General features: G+C 35.6%; 1 protein-coding gene across 1 annotated transcript; it reads right to left on the reverse strand.

The window, feature by feature from the left end:
- Positions 1–5,020: 5,020 nt before the first annotated feature.
- NAA11 (N-alpha-acetyltransferase 11, NatA catalytic subunit) lies at positions 5,021–5,713 on the reverse strand (the record flags this gene model as incomplete). The annotated part of the gene is made up of 1 exon (XM_081035602.1): positions 5,021–5,713. The coding sequence occupies one exon, from the start codon at positions 5,711–5,713 to the stop codon at positions 5,021–5,023; it is 693 nt and encodes a 230-aa protein (XP_080891728.1).
- Positions 5,714–23,325: the final 17,612 nt, after the last annotated feature.

The following is a 23,325-nucleotide window of genomic DNA, read 5'->3' on the forward strand; positions in this document are numbered from 1 at the left end:
TCCCGATCTCCTTCACCAACTGCCTGACTCACTATCACTTCAACTCTGTTACCCAGACCCAAAAGAAGATATAAGGGAAAGTGAAAAGTTATTTCTTTCAGGACCTTTTGTTTCCTGGGAGTATCTGAACTCAAGTTCCACAGGAAGGAGCAGCACAATTGTGGCATCATAAGACTTTTGTTGTGTTAACATTTTTCATTTTTGCCTGTTCTTTCTTTCTTCACCATAGCCTTTTCCCACTCAGGGAATTAGTATATGTCTCAGTAAATCCTTACTCAATGGGATTGAGGTGAGGGATGGTAACTGAAGCTTTTAGAAATTTGGGGGATTTTTGGAGGGATTTGCACATTTTTGTACACTGGGATTTATTTCTTCCAGACTTTTTTTTTTTTTTTTAAAGGAGGGTGCAGCTCACAGTGGCCCATGTGGGGATCAAACTGGCAACCTTGGTGTTATTAGCACCATGTTCTAACCAACTGAGCTAACTGGCCATCCCTATTTCTTCCAGACTTTACTGAGAGGCATAAAGTCAGTCAGGTGGCAGAATCTCAGTTTCCTATGCCCATGTTTGTGCAAGAGCAGAAAAGATGTGTCATGTGACAGACAAAGCAGACAACCCTAGATAGCTCCCAGAGTTTTCTGTGCCACATTATGGAGAGCGCAGTGGATGGATCAGTGCTCCTAGCTGGGCACGGAAGCAGAACTTGTCATGGTCCAGAGCACCACTACTGGGAGGGTATTGCCACTGTGGCAGAAACTATGCTATGTGGTTCCCAGAACGCATTCCTCTACCTGGCACACAGCTAAAACTGCATTTCCTAGCCTCCACTGCAGTTAGTTGGGGAAATGGGACTGACTTTTAAAATCTATATGAACCTCTACAGGCATATCTTCCTAAATGTATATGAACAAGTGGAGGACACATGATTCTAGAAAATGGTGGAATCACTGATCAGGGATTACTAACCTATGATCCATTAATAGAATTTAGGAGAATTATGACCTTGGATTTGAAACCAAAAAAATTCTGTATTTTCACCAACCTCAACCTGAAATTTAGCATTTCCTTCAATTATGAATGTAGGCACCAATACACAGTATCACTAGCAATTATGACTTTGCCACCAATAAAAATCACAGGTATTTTCGTGTTATATTAGTGGTTGGGATAGCTCAAAGTATCATTTATACTCAAATTTTTTTTTGAAGTAACAGTAATTATTAGACCCACAGCTAGATTTTTTTATTTCATATGGTAATAAAGTACATATATAACAAATTTATTTTAAAATAGTTTGATAACTGTAGTGCAATAAAGTTGGTTTCCTTTGTAACCCCATATGGTTTTTATGCCTTTTAAAATCAGTTTTCTGAGGAGGGGACTTTAGGCTTCACAAAATTGCCAAAAAGGGCTATGGAATAAAATAAGGACATCTGTTCTAGATGGATTCCTAAATTATTTTTTGGACAAGGGTCCCTGTTTCCTTCTCTCCTCCACACTGCTGACCTACATTGGTATGTGGTATGAAAAATAAGCTTTTTGTGTGTTAAGTTATTGAGATTTGGGTTACGTTTTAGAACAGTTAGCCTATGCTGACGAACACACTTTATACCAAGATGGCCCAAACATGGCGGGGAGCACCTGAGACCTGAAGAGGCCTCTGGATGGAATGGAAGCAGAAGTGAACAATGAGGACCAAAAGTTAGATGAGGCCAATGAAGATGTCTCAGCAGAAATCAACCTGGAAGGAGAGTGATGCTCAGTACAGGAAACATCTCCTTCAACTTAGACATACAGGTCAATTACAGTAATAGAAAGAAATATGTCAATTATTCCTGAAGTTGTACGTTTGTACATGGAGATTTATAACTGCCACCCGATGATTTTTATTTATTATTTCTCTCTTCCCCCACTAGGGTGGCAGTTATTTTTGTCATAGCCAATATTACGTGCTTTTGCATTCATTTTATATATATATGTATATATAAAATATATATTACATTTATAAAATACAATATATATTACAGTTTATGAAGAAAGTATGCAGTTCCAATTAGTTCTGTTCTACTTTAAATCCTTCTCAGCTAGAATTTAACACTAAAAAGAAGCCAATAACCACAAAGATGACATCAATATTACATAAGTTATTCTATATAGGAATCTGAAAGTTAATTTTTAAAAAGTCTTGTTGATTTAAATAAAATGGTCTTGACAGAGCCCTCCAGGGTTCTCAAGACTGGTGTTAATTTGAAAAACTCCTCAATGCAGTAAGTTTTGTTTAATTTTACCTTCCCCTTTAGACTGTTCTGCTGTTGTTCTTTTTCTAATTAAAATTTATTGGGGTGACAATGGTTAGTAAAATTACATAGGTTTCAAGTGTACAATTCTGTAATACATTATCTATATATCACATTGTGTATTCACCACCCAGAGTCACTTCTCCTTCCATCACCATATATTTGACCCCATTTACCCTCATCTACCACACCTCTATGCCTTACCTTCTAATAACCACTATTGTCTGTGTCTATGAATTTTTGTTTCTTTGTTTATCTTGTTCCTTTAACTACTGCTTTTAAATTTAGACAAAATGAATCAGTCATTGTGAAATCTTCAGGTTGTTAAAAGTCAGATGCAAAGATTCCTCTGACAGTAGACTCTAACACCCAAGAACTTACTATATACAAATTTTAATAACCTATGGACCTATAAGTGAATGAAAATAAAGCAAGGTTAGTGTGCTATACATTTTGCCTAGCAAATACAAAATGTTATGAATGAGTAAATTAATTAAACAGTATTTATTTTAACTGTATAAAGTGTATGTCACTCATGACTAGACTTTGTCACATACAAGGGGAAGGTGACTAGGTTTAGAAGTTAAAGCTTCCAAATTGACAGTAGCTCATTGGCCCTTGAAATGCATAGGATTACGCATCTACAAAGTTCCTTGATGGAAGTTAAACAGTCTTTTAAACTACTTTTTAGTTGCTGCTTAGTGTTAGTATATATTAGGAAGTACAATAATTGTTTTGGACCTTTAACTTTTAATTCATGTTAACTGTCACATATTTAAAACAATAAAGAACAGTGTAATAACCTCCCAAATACCCATTATCCAACTTCAACAATTACCATATCTTGCCATTCTTATTTTATCTATTTCCTCCTCCCCTTTCCTTTATATTTTTATTTTTTGCTGGAGCATTTCAGAGTAAATCCTAATCATCATATATCTCACCTCCAACTATTTCAGTATGTCTCTCTAATGGATAAAGACATTTTTTTATTATTAATCCATTTTTATTGTTTAACCTTTCATTTATTAAATAGCAGATTCCTCTATTTCAATATCTCAATGACAGCTATATTTTCTATAGATCCCATACAAACGTGGATGAATTAAAAAACCCAAAACACTGCACAATGATAACGAGTCAGAGCCTAGTCATATGTAAGAATATTTGATGAGTACTTGATAATATAAATTTTCTTTTTATATTCTTTTTTTATTAGTTTCAGATGTACATAGCAATATAATAGTTAGACATTTACACCCCTCACAAAGTGATAACCCCCATACCCAAAGCTACTATCCCTCTGATATCTTACTGTGTTTCCCCAAAAATAAGACCCAGCCGGACAATCAGCTCTAATGCGTCTTTTGGAGCAAAAATTAATATAAGACCCCGTCTTATTTTACCATAAGACTGGGTAATAAAATATAGTAAAATATAATATAATGTAATATAATACCAGGTCTTATATTAATTTTTGCTCCAAAAGATGTATTAGAGCTGATTGTCTGGCTAGGTCTTATTTTCAGGGAAACATGATATATCCCTGTTACAATACCGTTGACTATCTTCCTTATGCTATACTGCACCTCCTGTGACTATATATATATATATATATATATATATATATATATATATATAGAGAGAGAGAGAGAGAGAGAGAGAGAGAGAGATTTTTAATACAATACTATAACAATTAGTTCACTTAACAAAATTATTAATAATTCCTTAATAGCATACAGTCCGTGTTCAAATTTTGTCTGTTTCAAAATGCCTTATATTTAGTTTGTTTAAATCAGGATTGAAACAATGTCCACAATAGTTGAATTTGGTCAATATACAGATACTAAAGTTTTTCTTAATAATTTCCTCCACCCATTTTCTAAAATAACATTTATTTGTTAAAGAAACTAGGTCATTCGTTCTGTAGAAATTCTCTCATTCTGGATTTGACTGATTGTATCATGGTAGAGTTTAATATGTCCGTTTTTTTTAAACAAAAAATATAGTTAGATCTAGAGCCTTGTTTCGATTCAAGATGAATTTTATACATATAAATGTATATATATTTATATAGATACAAATATATATATACACACATTTTTCTTTTGGCAAGAATATTTCATAGGTGTTGCTGTGCACTTCTTATTGCATTAGGAGGCACATAATATTTATCTCCCTTTTAGTGATGTTACACTTGACCAGTGACTTTGAAGTGTTGTTAGCCTGATTCCTTATTACAAAGTGCTCCAACTTTCACCTAACATTAATAGTATTAGCTATTTATGGTTAGTTGGCTAGATCTATTAATTCATCAAGAATAGCAAAATAGTGATTTTATAATTCTATCATTGTTTCTGTATTTATTAGAGAGAATCCTACAAGGAAGAAACTTACTTCAACTACGTGGTACCCTGAAAAGCAATTCATACCAAAAAGGCAGGATAAACGCCCGTTTCTTTTACTCAATTTAATCTACTTTCAGGATATGAGTTGAAATTCTCTTAACTTTCAATAGTGAGAAATGAGTTTCCCCTCATTTCTACACCCAATCTACACCCCTTCCCAAGATCACCAAGTGGTTTTCACTGTGAAACCTAGCAGAGCTAGAGACTAGGATGGAACAGAATAGGATTGGGCAGGCCGAGGTATGGTACAGGGATTTAGGGAAGGAAGGAATTGGGAATTGGGCCAGGAAAGCGAGAATACCTTTAAGCGGGCTCTAGGAGGTGGAATCTGAGTCTTGCGAGCTGTCGGGCACATGGGCGCTCTCCGTGGATTCACCGCGTTCCTTGCTGTCACTGCCACGACTGTCAGCGACCGGGTTCCTCTCCTCCGCACCGGCCTCTTCAGAACCAGGAAGTGCACTGCCCTGGGTCTCCTGGTTCTTCCTGGTGACCAGCAGCAGATACCTGCCCTTCTTCGGCTCCAGCTGCCGTCTCAGCTCATCTGCCATCTGTGAGAGATCTCGCTTCATAGCGTAAGCATCTTCTCCATCCGCATAGTATTTGGGTTCCACCTCACTAACCTGAAAGTTGAGGGTGTTAGCATAGAGGTGCAAGGCTGCCCGGTTACTCTTCCTGACGTGCAGGGACACGTACTTGGCGCCAAAGTTTTCTATCATGGCCCGGGAGGCCTGGTCCATCAGCTTCTGGGCCAGGCCGAGGCGCCGGTGTGTGCGCTTCACGGCCAGTGAGGTGATATGTCCATGGGGAACATCATCTGGGTCCTCCTCCATCTTGGCCAGGACGTAGCCCACAATCTTCCCATCGTCGTCCTCAGCGATGTAAGACAGCTGGGGCCAAGAAAGGCCATGGTAGAAATAGTATTTCATCTGGTAGTTCTCCGGCAGGCAAAGGAGGTTGCAGTATTGCATGTTCATCAGGTCGTCGGGCCGAGCATTGCGGACGTTCATAATGGCGGCGGTAGCGAGGAAGACTGCGGTGACAGAGGAAGAGATTATTGCCAAGCGCAAGCGACAGGGGCCAAAGCCACCGCTCCGGGTCGTGCAGAGGTGGGAAGGCGGAATGACCGGGAGGCGGAAGGATCAGAGTTAAGATGCGGCTTCCGGGAGTGCGCCACCTAGTCCCAGCCAATGGAGTTTACACTTCATTGTGCATGTGCGTGCGCGAGGCTTAGGGGGTGGGGAAAGTGGAGTTCCTTCTGATCTCATTGGTTTTAAATACACTGTTTGATCTATTGCTGTCATTATTCTTTTGGTTCAGTTTGCACTATTTAATTTGCATATATCTGGGTGAGTTTTTTCATGAACTGGATAAACTCACGTAACCAGAATTTAGATCAAGAACCAGAATATGACATGCGTTCCAGAAGTCCACACTCATGTACCGGTCCATTCCCCAGGACCTCCATGTCCCAAGAGCTAAACTAAGACCTGGACTTCTAACAGTCTATATAAATGGAATTACAGTGCATACACTCTTTTTTGTGTTTTTTTTTTTTTTTTTTTCTACTTAGTATTTGTTTCAGCTACCTGTGTGTTGTTGGGAGTTCTTCAGACTCGCTGATTTTTCATTGCCTAAATCTATCACAATTTATTCATCCATGCAATTGTTGATGGCCATTTGTATTATTTCCAGTTTGGGAATAGTATGGACAGTGTACCTAAATTTTCTAGAACATGTCTTTTATTGACACATGCGTAGTTAACAAGGATTAGAATTATTCGGTCAGCTCTTACGTTATTCAACTTTTATGAATGCTGTCAAGCAATTTTCCCAAGTGGTTGCTCCACATTTTCGTTAATATTTGGTATTTCCCCCATCTTTTTCACTTTAGCCATTCTTCTGTGTGGGTGGCGGTATTACATTGTGGTTTTATTTTTTATTTCCCAGATTAATAATGAAATTGAACACCTTTTTTTGTACACACTTATTAGCCATTCTATGTTCTTTTTTGAGAAGTGGTCATTCACATCTTTTGTTCATTTTTCTATTGGTTTGTGTCTTTTTTTCTCATTGATGTTTAAGATTTTATATATATATATATGTGTATATATGTGTGTGCGCACACATATATATATTCTGGATATGAATCCTTTCTCAGATATATTTGTAGTGAAGAGCATCCTACTCTATTGTTTGATTTTTCACACTCTAAATGATGATTTTTGACATCGAGTAGGAATTTTAATATACTACAATATGGCCAGTTTTTCAATTTCATGGTTAGTGCTTTTTGTGTCCTGTATAAGAAATCTTTGCCTATTCCAAATTCACAGGGATGATCTTCTATGTTTTCTCCTGTAAACATTATTGTTTTATATTTTATGTTTAGCTATGCTATCCATTTTAATTTATTTTTGTGTATATTGTAGATAGAAGCTCAGCTACATTTTTGCTTATATGGATATTCTATTCATCTAGTATCATTTATTGAAAAAAAAAACCCCTTTCATTCTCCACTGTATTGCATTGTTGTCTGTGTCATAAATCTTAATTTGCATTTCTAGATATATTTAAAATTTTTTTTATGGCATCTTGATAAAGCAAGATTTGGCTTTTTTTTAATGTCATCATTTTTCCCTTTTTTCTCAAAATATGATAGTAATAAAGTCCAACAGGTATTGGGCTGATTCTTGTGTGGTCTCCAGTACTTTGGGGAACACAGAACTGAGCCCCCAGGAATGTGAAAGCATCATCTCAACAAGCTGGCAGTAACTACCACTGTGTTAAGTTCAGCTGCCCCAGTCAAACCCTACACATATTAACAGATGTGTGGTAGGGCTTGGGCTCCAGCTCTTGGAAAAGGGTAGGGGTGGAAACTATTTGGAGAGGATAATTAAACTAAAGAGGACTCAGCACCAGAATGGGCTGATGAGAGAAGTGGATTAGGCAAAGGATAAGGGTCTTCCTATCTTTTCTGCTACTACCTGAGGGCAGAGGCACATTACTCCAGCAAAGAGCCAAAGTAGGTAGCAGCTACTTGGATCCCACAAGGGAGAGGGGTTATTTCTTTATTAGTGCAGATAATTCGCATTTTGTTAGCACCACTTACACTTAACCTGTCGATAAGCCCTAGAATTATTTACATATCTTGTACAAACTTCCTTCCTAATTTCCTAGCATATTATGAACTAGGAACTCAAACTCCAAAGTTTATTCTTGTAAGTAGGTAGTCTCTTTTCTTATATTATTAGCCAGTCATGGTTGTACACTAACTCATCTAGAATATGCGTGTGGCATTCTTTCCAATGAGTATATGCATGCCTTTACTAGCTAAAGTAGTCTAGAGTCATGTGATTTGTGAAACATAGCTTGAATAGCCACTATTTTTTATTGTATTTTAACAATGAAATGTGTTTTTATTACTATGTTTCCCCCAAAATAAGACCGGGTCTTATATAAATTTTTGCTGTAAAAGATACATTAGGGCTTATGTTCAGGGGATGTCATCCTGAAAAATCATGCTAGGGCTTATTTTCCGGTTAGGTCTTATTTTCAGGAAAACACGGTAATAAGTTTTTAAAATTTAAGATAAGATTTTAGCTCTTTGACGTTTTGATAAGCTCTGTACATTGGAAAATTTATTTCCTAGTATTATTTCTACTCAGAAATTTCTCTTTTATGTTATACCTCACTCCATGGACAGGGATACGTGCTTTAAGGTGATATAGTTCTAAAAACCTAATCCTGAAGAGTCATTCGATTCTCCTATAATAGGTTCTTCTTTAAAAAAAGCATGGACTACCCAAATTTGTGTGCATTGTGTTCTATAGGAACATTCTTTCTTTACTAGCTTCCTAAAACATAGGTTTGACAAATGGGACAGATGTGACAAAATAGACCAATTTAGGAGAACTCAAAACTCACATATTAATTATTTATCCATCATTTGTGCTGTTATCTCTTTTGTTTATTTTTCTCATTCCATGGGCCATGAAAGCAAGATGAAGAAGATCCTTGGGCCCATACAAATTTGGGAAGAAGAGATACCCTATTAATCAGTAAATTTTATTTGTTTGTTTGATTCTGTTTAATCTTAAATCTGAGGCCTAATCTCAGAGCAGAACAACAAAAAGAGCTTTCATGACCAGCTAGTTGGGCCCAGGAAGGGAATGTGGCAGTTACCTTGGCTACAGTGGAAGCCAAAGAATTTCCATGCCTAAGTCATTTGTAGAGCAACACTGTTTATAACTGTTTTGGGAGTTGTGTAGTATATGGGAGTTGTGTGGTATATAACAGATCATCAATGAATGGACAAATAAACATTATTATACTTACTGAGGTGATAAACTCATTGTTTCTTTCATTGTGCATTATCATAAACAACACCAAACCTCATAAATTCACTCATGGGGGTACACAAGAACAGAGAGCAAAGAAGAATTTTCTACTTTCTCATGTTCCTGCATATTCCAGACCCACTTTTTTTTCTGGCCCCTGACAGGGCAGATTTATATAAAACATGAGATCAATAATTTTGAAAAACAAATAATTTTTGAAGTTAACATTGAATTTGAAAAGTGGGCAGTGGCCGTAAGACAGTCGTGAAATTCCCTTTGCTTTGAAACAGGAGCAAAACGGCTGAGTTTCATATAAGCCCAGCCACCTCTGTTAGTAGAAAAGTACAAAATTGCATATTTCATTAGATTAATATTAGAATGTGATTGTGTCTGTAAGAGTGCCGTGACTGTGTGGGAAACAGCTATAATCAGAGAGGTGCTTAAGACCAAAGTGAAGGAAGCCTCAATCAGAATAGCAGCTCTACGTAGGCAGGACCCAGTAAGGGCAGAACTGGCTCATGTTAAGCAATGGGCCATTCTTTGTGAATTTGTGTTCATATCTAAAACAGTTCTTTTTTCCTCGTAGCATAAAATTATATGGGCTTATGAGTACCAAAAAGACTATATGCTGTATTTCTCTAGAAGGTTTGTTTAAAGGAGAGAAAAGCCTATTTGGTTTCTTACGACAAAGGTTACGGTTCTGGGATATTAGTTCTAATTGGATGCAATAGAATCTTTGAATTAGAAGCATATTCAATATGCTATGTAAGCAATAGCTAACTATACCCAAGAGGATGGATGTTTGTGAAATTTGGATGGGCCTTGGGACCCTGAGACTGGTTTTTATCTTTGTAGATGACCTCACTCCTGTTGGTATAGATATGTAATTTTCGAAGTAATGAATCTGAGACATGCATCACCATATATTTTTTACAGTCTTTGTAACAAGAAATCCTGGTCTACACAAACAGTAAGATTTAAGTATTTAATCTTCCAATTAGGGAGTGGCTAACAGAAGGTCATCAAGTCTTAGAAAAGGGCGGAATTTTCAATGTACAAATTGTTATCTAAATTCCTTTCCAAATATGTGAGAACAAAGAAAGTCTTTCATTATAGCCTCAAGGAATTTGGGTTAAAGTGAATTTAAGGGGTCTGTTTGATTCTGGGGTTGTATTGGAAAAGAAAACAAATTAAAACAAAGATTGACTGCCATAAAAATATTTATGTAGGAAGCAGGATAGCAAGGGGACAGGGTTGGGAATGACAAAAAAAAGGTAAGTATTCTGTAACATGTACTGCTTGATGGTTTTTAAAATTGTGACTCTCTCTGCTATGTTTCTTGCATTGCCAAGTGAATGGAAATGTGAGGGATTATTTTCAAGCATTTTCTTGATGTCAGCAGATGATTCAGCATTATAATGGATTCCAAGAGTAGGATATAAGCAATAACTGTTAATCATTGTGCCTATAGGAGAAGAGCCTGGAAAGACTTCAGAGAGATATAGCTTGGCTTTGAGTCTTCCTTTTTTTTCAGATTTGGCTTAAATATCCTCTCTTTTGGGCGGCCTTCTTTGATGCCCTTCTCCCAGGAAAAATGAACTACTTCTTTATTTGTGTGTTTCTCTCAATCATATCTATATTTTATGTGCATCATTTACTTTATTCTTAATTCCTATTCTCTTTGTTTCTTGAGGATATGACCCTATCTTATAAAAGCCGTTGTTTTTCTAGGGACTAGTAAATTGCATGCTGCATAGTGGGTCTTGAGCGAATGCTTATTAATATAATAAATATGTATTGCGGTATAAATATATTAAGACAGGCTAAGTAAATCCTTTCTTTATACAGTCCAAATAAGTTGTGTGATTATAATACATATTTTTGTGTAATGATCTCCAGTATTGTTGCTTAAAATGTCTAATGAGAAAGTATGATGATACTTCTGCTACATCACTTTCTCTACTTAGCATTATTTTCTAACCAAATACTGCATTATGTACCAAATACTACAATGTCTAGGCTACTCAGAGATTTCCATATCATTTTTATTATATAAAAGAAAAGTAAATTGAATATAATTTAACAACCAGATTATACCTCTAAGTTTCTATTTTGTGCCTTGGGAAATGGGTTGGCCATTATTGTAACTAATGTTCATTTCTGACCCTTCACTGTAAACTATGTTTCTCAGACTTACTTGCCAAATAGCTTCCAGGTAGATTAGATCTGTGGGAGGTGGGATGGGGGTGGGGAGATGGGAGGATGGGAGGCAATGTGAGAGGGGAAGGATGGGAGAAGCTGAGGCAGCATCTCCCTGCAGTGACCGGTTTCCTCGGTAGTTTTAGCTCCCCACTTAGATATCCTTGCTGAGTTCTAGTTTTCTCACCAGGCAACCATGGCTTCTTTTCTCATAATAAGACTTTTTCCTTTTGTCCCTCTAGCCCTAGTAGTGGTAGTGGCTTCTTGCAATTACTAATCTTTTGGTTATTTCCCTGTTGGCTTCTCAGTTCTTCCATCACTCATTACCTGTGTATTACATGTCCTTATTTAAATTACCTAGAGTGGTTTCCTGGCTGGTCCTTGTCTGATAGGAATTACAATAATTGCTTGTTTTTAATGCAAATTTAAATTTTATATTATTTTCCCAATCTGACATACAGAACCTAACTACTATATCTACTAACAGATGATAATAAGACAATATATTCAGAGACAGTCGTGGAGTCACTGTTCTCAGATATGAGAAGGGAAGACCTTTAAATTTATAGAAGTCCGCAGAGGCACCAGAAACCTGTTCCATCAACTCCACATTATTTTCGTGTAACTTTCCCAGTTGTCCCAAAGGAAGTCAAACACTACAAGTGTAGCCTTTGGAGAGGTTCAGAAGTCACTGGTAGATAGTATTGTGTCAGCAGCAATTTGTAAGCAAGTTCATAAACATTACTTCAGGGAAATAGATGTGGGAGTGAAGAATAACAACAGACAGGGAGTCATGACCAGAGAGACTGGCTGATACATTTAAAGAGAAGAGGTGGCTTTAAGAAATCATTTGGGGCATTGTGAGAAGCAAATTGACTTCCATTCTGGATTCGGTCATTTATTTCGCTGTGATCTTGGTAGGCCACTTAATTTTTCTGGGCTTTCTCTTTTCTTCTCTGGAGGATTGAAATCTATATGTCAACGCTGTTACTTTGTTTTGAGAATAAAATAGGATAATGCATATGAGACCTTCATGCAAAGGATTAGTCTTATCAAATGTATTTATTCATTTTTTTATGGAAAAAGTTATCTTGAAGCCCCAAAGATACTGATAGATATGCTTGATGAAAACAAAATGCAAGGTAAAGGAAAGGCAGCAGGTGCAGAATAGCAGAAATTATGAACGGATTCAAACTAATTAGATTAGTAAAGTAGTACTGGAATGACAAAAAAGCAAAGAAACAAGGTTCTCTAGCTTTTGAAAGGACACAAGAAGAGAATATGAATTTATATCATATTTTCCCATTTAAATCTTAGTTTGTTCCATTGTTAGTTGTGGAATCAGCCTTCTTTAAAACCTCACTGATGTATTTTATTCCATGATCTCTTTGGAGCATTGGATGAAACCAAATGCTCTTATCTATATTATGAAGTATTAGTAGAGTGATTAAGTCAGAAAAATAAAACTACCTGAGAAATTCTTCATAGAAATTTAGACAGAATCTAGGATGCCAAACTCCTACATAAATTGCTTTTGGTTTCCTGGTGTATGACTGGTTGCCAACATTTATAAATGTTGTTCCCTTATGATCTCCATGTTGCATGGTCCTGTCACTTTGAAAATAGTTGACTTAATTATTTTTTTATGTGTGTGCCAGAATTCAGTTGCTTAAAAAGTGAACTATCTCTCAAACTCAGTTTGCTAATAAACCTCAATGATGGTCTATGGGGAAAATATAGTTTCATTTTTCTAGTGTTTCTTTCAAAAATAAATTTTAACAACCATGTTAAATATAGTTTTTTGGGTTGAACCACATAATATCTTGAATCTTTTATAGCTCTAAAATTCTGTGACTATTAGTTTAGCACAGATGAATTTTACTGTTGTTGGAGAGGGTTGGTGGACATCAAAGAGGAGAGAGATGATGTGGTGATATAATATTTTATTATCAAGTTGGAATTCATTAAATGAAAATCATTTTCTCTAACCTAACAGCAAATGACAGAATTTTTACACTAAAAGGGGAAAATTAGAGGATTCTCTTTTCCTCAGTGTTAGGGATACTTCTTTGTAGTAAGCAATTTGCTATGTTTTTCAAGGCACAGCAGTAACATATATAGAGTACCACCCTGTTGACACCTGTTCCCGTAATTCTAGGCTAGAATTAATTTGCAAACTAGAACATGTTAAAAGTGTCCAGTAATTTAGGGATACACAGCAATCCTTGCTAGCTGATTATTAAGAATTAAGCTTTGTGAAATCTGATTTAGCATCACTTTGTTACAAGAGACACGGATATATCTATGCAGTCTTATGGCAAAGTGTTGTTCCTGTCATAGATCTAGCTCACATAATTGGCTTTCATAATAGTGGTCACCAAATTCAGAAGTAGCTTTGGATTTGAAAAGCTAGTGTAAAAACAGAGATCTGACTTGCCTTTCAGTATTTCATCAGGAAGATTCATGAGTTCAGGTTTGATAGAGTTTCTCAGAACCCTGGCTAAGGTAATTCCTGATTCACCATTCGGGATGTGTAAGCAAAACAGCTCACTATTATGAACATAAATTGTATGTTTCACTGGGACAAATAATTCACCCACAATAATGTTGCTAGTTGAACACTGGTTTGTGATTCACTTTGTAATTGATTCAAGAAATGTGAAGCATATCTTCAAATATTTCTCTCCCCCAGTTTTCTGCCTCTGTGTCTTTCTCTCTCACTGTTATTAGCACTTGGGTATTTTCTCTTGGCTTCACTTCTCCAACATAGCACAGGTTGAACATGCAAAGCATACAACACAGGAGAAGGAAGATGACATGGGGGTCACTAGTCTCCTGGTTCACTTTGCTAATCTGCCTCAACTGCCATCACTAATTAGAGTGAAGAGATGACAACTACCATGGCTGTTACTGCTGTTGCTGTATTTAAGTGCAGTTGGAGAGCCATACATAATTTTTTTCCACTTGATGAATTTATTACTCAATCTCTAATCTAGGAAGACAAGAGATTAACTTTTTAGAATTTGGGGATTATGTACTGTTAATGGTGAAGTATGTCTTCCATTAGAAAAGCTTGTTTGCAACATATATGCAGAATTTATAAAATAATAAAATAAACACTCATGTACCCACCAGTGAACCTAAGAAATACACTAACAACAATACCTTTGAAGCCACTTCTGTAACCCTCTCAAATAGTATTTTCCTCCCCCCAGGTAATCTCAATCTTGACTTGTATATTAACCATTCCTCATTGATATATGTCCTTGAACAACGTATTATTTAATTTTTATTTTTTTCATACTTTTATCAAGAGAGTCATACTGTGTATACTTTTGTGATTTGCATTTTTTCTCAACAGGTTTTTGAGATCACTCCATGTTGGTATAGTTTGTTTAATCCTATTGTGATTTAGCATAGTATTGTATGACTATAATGAAACATAATGAAATTATTTATTTATTTGCCACCCATGGATATTTGGGTTATTTCTAGCTTGTTTGTTTTTGGTGGGAGTTTCTTTCTTTTCCTTTTTTTTTTTTTTTTTGTGTGTGTATGTGTGTGCTATTACAAACTGTGTTTTCTTTCTATTGCTGCATAACAAATTGCCACCAATTTAGAGGCTTAAATAGCATGAATTTGTTATTTTATAGTTCTGTTGTAGGTCGGGAGTCAGGGCAGAGCATGGCTCAGCTGGTTTTTTTTGCTTAGGACCTCATAAAGCCAGAATAAAGATGTTGCTTAGGACTGCAGTCTCCGCTGAGGCTCAGGGTCCTTTTCCAAGCTCATTCAAGAAGAATTCTTTGAGTTCTCTGAGATTGTTAGACCGAGGTCTCCATTTTCTTGTTACCTGCCAACTGCAGACTTTTCTCAGGGGCCACCCATATTTCCCTGGCACCCTGGCATGTGAGCCATTCCACAACATGGCAGTTTGTTAATTCAAGGCCAGCAAAAGAAATGCCTTTAGCTTTGAATCTCTTCTGCCTCTTTTCAGGGATCCCTGATTAGAACAGGCCCATGAAGTGTAGTGTTCCTTTTAATTAACTTCAAGTCAACTAATCAGGTACTTTAATTGCTTGTGCAAAATTCTGCCATATAATGTAACATAATCACTGAAATGGTATCTCATCATATTCACAAGTCCTGCTCACACTTAAGGTGAGGGTATTATACAGGGTACATATACCAGAAGGTGGAAGTCTTGGGGGCCATTTTAGAATTCTGCCTGCCACACAAATGATACTATAAATGAACATTCTTGAATATGTCTTTTGTTTATTTTCTTGTAATTGTAAGAGTTCTTTTTATGTTTTCAACTCTATTAAGTTTCATTGAACTGTTTCAAAATATTTTTACCAGACACAGCCACCAGTAAGATAATTTCTCTTGTATATATCCTCAGTAACAATTGGAATTTATATTTCAATTGATTTTTTTTTGTAATTTACATTATTGAAGTCTTATCCATCATTTGTTAGATTTATTCCTAGTTTCCTTAATTTTTTTATTGATATTGTTATTTTTGAATTACATTTACTAAATCATTGTTGCTGAAAGTACGTTAATCTTACATCCAATGAATTCATAATTATTACTTTTCACAATTTATTTTCATAATTTATTTGTAGGTTTTTTGGATTTTCTATGTGGACATATATGTTATTTAATTAATAATGACAACCTTTCCCCCTTTTCTATCCATATATTTTGTATTGCCTTTTCATGTCTTATAGAGATGGCTAGGTCCGTTGTACAATGTTGAATAACAGTGGTAATAAGCAGAATCTTTATATACTTTCTGATTTTAGAGGTGAAACTTTTAATGCTTAGCCATTGAACATATGTTGTTTACTTATGTTTTGGGTTGTAAGAGTAGGTTAGCATGAGAACTGCCATCTTAAGGGCCAGGAAGCCATTTTCTGAACGGCCCCTGGCTTGAAACACACCCTAATCGTTAATACCAGGATGTGGGTGGTTGCATCACGGGGACCAGATGTCCTGTTTGAAAAGAGCTTATCTTGTCAGACCCCTAGGATGTGGTGCAAGCCAGCTTATCTTGTCAAACGACCAGGATGTGGTGCAAGGCAACGATATGTATACTCTTTGAAGCTATGGAAAATTACTGTGAACTGGATGCTTTGAAAATGCTATATAAACCCTTGGCTTTGAGTGCTCAGGGTCCTTGTTGAAACCCGCTGCATCGGGCAGATACTCAGACCCCAACTAGCTGGAAGTAAACCTCGCTGCGTGACTTGCATTATCGTGTGTGTCCTCTGTCCAATTGAGGGGTGGTCGACTCCGGACCATAACAGGGTGAATATGCCTGATAAGCTTCTGGTCCTTGTTTTCACAAATTGATATAAAATTTCAAAGGAATTCTAACAAAACCTCAATAGAAATTTTGAGGAACTTGACAAAATGGTTTTAAAATATAGGGGCCGGCCTGGTGGCTCAGGCAGTTAGAGCTCCATGCTCCTAACTCCGAAGGCTGCCAGTTCGATTCCCACATGGACCAGTGGGCTCTCAACCACAAGGTTGCTGGCTCAACTCCCACAAGGGATGGTGGGCTGTGCCTCCTGCAACTAGAATAATGGCAACTGGACCTGGAGCTGAGCTGCACCCTCCACTGAAAGGACAACAACTTGAAGCTGAACATCACCCTCCATAACTAAGATTAAAAGGACAACAACTTGACTTGGAAAAAAGGCCTGGAAATACACGCTGTCCCCAATAAAAGTCCTGTTTCCCTTCCCACCCAAAAAAAAAAAATCCTTTAAAAAAAAAAATATATATATATAAAATAGAAAAGGGCTCAGAATAATAAGACACCACTGAACGTAAAGAAAAATATATGGGGACATGACCTACTAGATATCAAAACTTATTATCAGAGATGAAGGTCATTTCATAGATAAAAGATCTGTTCATCAACAGGACAACAGGATAGAATAATTCAAATGGTTTATGCAACTAACAGAGCTTCAAAATATCTGAAGCGAAAACTGATAGAACTGAAACAGAGAAATCCTTAATTACAGCTGTAGATTTCAATATCTTGCTCTCAATAACTGACTAAAAATGTAGAGTGCAAATCAGTAAGTATACAGAACACTTGAACATAATATCAACCAACTTGACCCAATTGAATTTATAGAACAGTTTATTCCCAAACAGCAAAATCTACAGTGCACATGGTAATTACCAAAATAGATCATATTCTGGTCCATAAAACAAACTGGTAAAATTTAAAAGGATTTAAATTATACAATACATATTCCCTGACTGTAATTAAATTGATTATAAAATTCAATTAGAAATCAATAGAAGATACTGGAACATACCCAAATATTTGGAAACTATACAATGCATATTTAAATATCCTATGTGTCAAAGAAGAAATCACTACACTAGGGCAATTAGTATATTGAAGTAAATGGGATAAAACTTTGTAAAAAAAAGATGTAAATGATATTTGTAATGTCATTGTTAGATTGGGTCGTACATTCACAGGTGTTTTCTTTGTTATCATGCTTTGAAACTTTAATACATATTACATATATACTTTGGTTTATATTTAAAAATATATAATTAAGAGATAAATGGAAATTTGTCTGAAATAAACACATGGAGAATACTCCGTTAAGAAAGACTAATGGCATAATCCAAAGTGGATTTGGGCTAGATATATCCACATGATAAACTTCAAGTTTAATATAAGAGAGCATTAAATCTTGGGCCACATTACATGAAGTCACTTCGTTAATTGTTGCTGTTTTTACTTCTAAAAACATTTGACCTTGAATAAGACCTGAGAACATACCACATCTGATGCATGTTGCAAGTTCAGGTTCTCTATAGTCTTTGTCAAAGAATAGAAAATGAACATATGTGCTCCATGCAGTTGCTTGTATCATTAGGCATTAAAAAAAAATCCACAGCATCTGCAGTTCCTTGTTTAATTAGATCCTGAAGCAATAGCTGCAGCTGAGGCATTTATTGCTTCTGTAAACCAGAGCCAATAGAGGGAAGATGTTTTTCCTAACGTCACTTCTGAAAGGGAAATATGTTGGCAACAGTATACGTACGTAGGTGGAACAACTCCGAGTGAGGAGCTAAGACTGACCTCTGATGTAATGGAAACAACTAAAGAGAGGCAGCATGTTTGTCATCTATTGGCAAGACATATGGGAGTGGGGACAGAAACTTATCCATGACATAAGGCAGAAAACACCCATATTTTACCAGTCACCAACCAAAGGATAATATCAATGAAATGTCAGCTCCTAATTCAGTTTTTATCTTAACAAAATGAGTAAATACTTTCACTCTTAAATCATATTTTAATTTAATGAGTTTTTTTTTTTTGGAATTGTGTGTGTGGAAAATTTTCCTGAGCTATGCTCCTCAATACAAACACAAATTTAATCATTGTTAACTTACTTGATTTTTCTTTAAAGTTAATGGTTATGTTTTTTTATTATTGGTAATTTTAAATTATTATTGGATAAAAAGTATATAGAGCCTTCAAATAGCTATAATTTACCCAGGCAACCGTTTACCATGACAAAATGTTAGTTGCTCAAAATCATTATGTGTATTTTCCTAGTTGTTGGAGATTAAAGTGTAAATAATCCTTGCTTCCTTCCCCATATTGACAAACTTGTTTTTTTAGATTCCAAACTTGATTTTAAAAAAAGATTATATTATAAAAATTGCATAGAATATTTTTACTCTTGGCTATAAAATATATGTTAAAAAAATTTTTAATATTGACTGTAGCTCAGGAAAATGACATTTTTATAATATTAAATGGGACCAGAAAAGCATGTCAGATTTATAAACTGTTTGTTCCTACAAAACTATAGGAGTGGGAGTGGAAGGCTTTTGCAGAGGGTTGGCTTGAAGCACTTCATTATTTTGAATGCCCGATTAATGTGCCTAGTTTTCTGTTCCTCACTTTTATGTGGGGGTTGGTCTGAAATGCAGTATATTATGCAATGGTTTTGTCACGTATCAGTGATGATATTAACAGTCTAATGCTAAACAGGTTCTGAGGAAATGAAGAGGGAAAAAAATGACTTACTATATTTACCCTGAAACAAGATTCAATCTGCCACTGTATTTAATGCTATATTTTTCATTATCTCACAAGCATATGTTGAAACTGCTATAGATGATGAAGTTAGCTGCTGGGCAGAGTTATCATCAATGCTTTCCATCTTTATTTTAATAAGAGGAGCCATCAAATTGTTTGTGACCTTTGTCAAGGGCTTCCTGGAAGACAAGAAACCTAACCACAAAATCACTAGCCTGGAGCCCTACTGAATATTCAAAACCACCTTTCGTAGAATAAAATGTCTTATAACAAAGCCATTGTTTCTGATAGAGCCTTGCCTTGAACAAAAGGTCCAGAAGCGAAGGGTAACATTTTTTTTCTTTAAAAATATTATATGTGTAATGATGGATAGTGATCACATTGGGTCTGTAGGGAGAACACATTTCCTTAAGGTCAATACATCCTTAGAAATAATAATCCTTGCTAGCACTTAGGACACTGGAATGTTGGTTAATCTTGACACTATTGTAAAAGCAAGCCTCCTGGGTTAGGTGAAATTGTCATATTTAAACAGCAATAGTAGCATCTATGGAGTGCTTACCACTCTTGCTTTGCTAAGCTCTTTACTTAGTTATCTCATATAATTCTTACTCTGGAGATAAATCCTGTGATTATCTCTGTTTTATAAACTGGTAAACTGGACCGAGAAAGACCAAGTAACTTGCCTAAGATGACCCAGTCAGAGAGGGAGCTCAGATGCTGAAGCTCCAACCAAGGAGTCTGATTCTGGGGGCCTAGTTACTGCTCTGTACAGAAGGGATCTGGACTCTCCAAATTGCTGTCTTTGGGGATGATCTTATTTATTATATAAATGACATACCTGGCATTTCTGTCAATTAAAAAAAATACAAGAGTGTGAGAAGTCTTTGGCTTCTGTGGCACACATTCAATTATCCTGATAAATTATAAGAACAGTAGATAGCCTGTTTCCCTGTAAGAAGATTGCATTTTCATTCTAGAGTATCATCACCCGTATCTCTAGCTTGAAAATATTTTAGACACATATTTGTTCCTATCTGGAGACCATTATTTTGTAGATGGCATTTACTTTATTGATATGGATTAAGTGTGTTCCTACACAATTAATATGTTAAAACCCTACCCCCTAATGTGATAAAATTGAAGATGGGGGCCTTTGGGAGTTATAAGGGTGGAGTCCTCAAGATGGGTTTCCTGGCCTTATAAGAAGAGACCAGAACCCCACCCCACCTCCCTCTCTCTCTCTCTCTCTCTCTCTCTCTCTCTCTCTCTCTCTCTCTCTCTCTCTCGCCTTCTCTCTTGCTCCCTCTTGCACTCTCTTTCTCACTGAGTCTGCCGTCATCTTGCTCTTGGATTCTTGACCTCAAGAGAAATACATGTTTACTGTTTGAGCCACCCATTCTAAGGAACTCTGTTACTGCAGTTTGAACTGAATAAGAAGGATGTCATTCACTAATTTATTGCCATCACACAAGCAAGAAAGCCTTAGCTAACATAAGCAGGTGCTTGCAAGCTAAAACTCGTTATTCTTAAGTGGAAAATGGACAACGCTCTGATTTGTAACCGTAGGTATAGAACGGTTCAATCCACAATGAAAGAGAAAATGAATATTCACCACTCTCCTGTGTCTGTCAGTTATGGGAAGATTACTGACAATAATATAACTAACACTTGTGAACTTTTGGTCGTTTGTGCTCATATCCTAAGTTTTATTTTCTTACAGTTTTCTCTTAGCAATAGTATATTTTTCTAAAACTCTCATATAGTTATGTATATGTGAAAATAGTATCTGTTAGAGAAAAAGCAGTTCCTTATTTTAGAACCTCACTATTATTCAGAAGTGATTTTTAAATCTTGACTAGAAACAAATGTTTAACAGTGATAATGCAGTGAAATCATCTTTCTTTAGAAAAATACTACGTAAAGTGTGGTTACCCAACTGGTGACAGTATCTAAACAGTTTGTTACTAGTCCATCATGTACTAGGCAGCCTGCCCCAGAATGGGAATTAACACATTGCTTCTTCTATTGAGAATGTCTTGTAATAATAATAATAATAATAATAATAATAATAATAATAATAAAAACTATGTAGCTGAATCAAACAGTGTGCTTCTGGTGAAGTTGATTTATATTCCAGACAGGAGTAGGACAGACATAGACCACTTTCAAACTGGACTTTCACAATTTAAAACCATTTTCCTTACTTGATTGTCTTTGTTAAAAGCATTTATCTATTGCCTTTATTAAGATCACTTAGTCTCTGTATTTCTCAAAACCTTGGTAAGAACATGAAACAAACCTCATCAATAGTTTTCAATGTCCTCATTTTTTATATTAAATAGTTACTAATAATCCTAATATTTCTTAATTAGTAAACACATTATTAATTGTTGAAGTTTTAGGATAAAGAATTCTGAACTAGTTCTAATACATAATTTGGTTTCTTTGTTTGCAGAATAGCCATATGTTGCTCACTTAATCTTCTTAATCATTTTCTTAAAAAACAAAGAAAATCACTTTTTAGTTAAAAAACAAATCATAGTAATTAAAAATATTCACATAAACTATTCTTTTAAAATTTAATAAACATGTCCATATCATTATTTCATAGAAATCCCACCATCTCGTTATTATAAACAGAGATATTTCAAGAGCTATATTATGAAGCAATGCCTTGAGTTTGCCCAAACTAAATGACTAAAGCCCCTGACACTGAATTTCAATCATATAATTTTATGTATGTACATCTGTTAGTTGAAAAATTGAATATACACTGTCAAAATTTTTTAAACTGAAAGCTGTTTTATAACATATTTTAAATGGAAAAATGGAATACAGTGTTATTCTCTTAGCTCGTTTCATTCTTGTTTGTTTTTTTTTTAGCTTCAGCAAAGAATTCCTGTCACAACATTAAAGAAATATGGAGAGTCTTCAGCAATGTAATTGATAATGAACAAAAATGAAAATAAAACCATGGTTAATCATAAAAGACATAGTGAAAAGAGCAAGTTAGGATTTAAAAGTGAGGAAAATATATAAGGAGTTACTTATATAAGAGTTACATAGTTGGAATAATGTTGTCCAGTCCAACCTGACAATCCTTTACACAATGACATACAAATGACACTCCTGGAACAGGTCCTCTGTACAGGATTAGTCCAGAATAGCTTGATCTAATTTGAACATGATACCTCTTTTCAGCTCTTTTCAATCTCTCAGATCACTTTTTACTGATCATTATTTAGTTCTTATTTGGCCTAGCCTCTTACGGGCTACACATGAATCTTTCTATCAGTGACCTCATTCTTAGAACACATTCATGGAAGAACAGGGAAAATAGCTGTCCTTATGTGAACTGGCTCCCAGGGTGGAATGCCCACATGTTTTGCCTGGGCTATGGTCAGGACTCAAACAGATGTCATGGAAAGTCTTACTGCTGTTTTGTCAGTTAATGCTGATTGATGTAATACTATAGTGGTTGCCACAAGAAGTTTGCAAAGAAAACATATGCATTGAGGATAACAATATTGATATTCTTTAGACTTGCAGAAGGACATTTTTGGAAAAGGAATGTTACTTGAAAATGGTCTCTTATTTGTACGTCTTGTGTTATCATAAACTTGGCTAACTGTCTCTCGCTGTTGCTATTGCAGTCTGTACACTAAGGTGGTGGAAACCATTATTAAAGGAATAAAAGTGATATGAAAGAAAAAGAGTGGAATTTGGAGTCAGGAAGGTTAATTCTAGAGTACCCATTGGTAGAACCCAGATAAGTCTCTTTCTCTCTCTGAGACATTTATGGTTAGATGTCTGCAAAACAGGACTCTTAATTCCTACTTCATAAGATTTTTTTTTTTTAATATTAGAAGAAAAATACATTAAAGACAGCACAGATGTTAATAGGCATTAAGTGATCAATTAATGCTGAAATATAATTTCATCTAGATGCAAATATGTTCATTCTTGTTTTGTAAATATAATTCTG

Source organism: Rhinolophus hipposideros, assembly GCF_964194185.1.
Source record: "Rhinolophus hipposideros genome assembly, chromosome: 1".
In the NCBI taxonomy this organism is placed as follows: Eukaryota; Metazoa; Chordata; class Mammalia; order Chiroptera; family Rhinolophidae; genus Rhinolophus; species Rhinolophus hipposideros.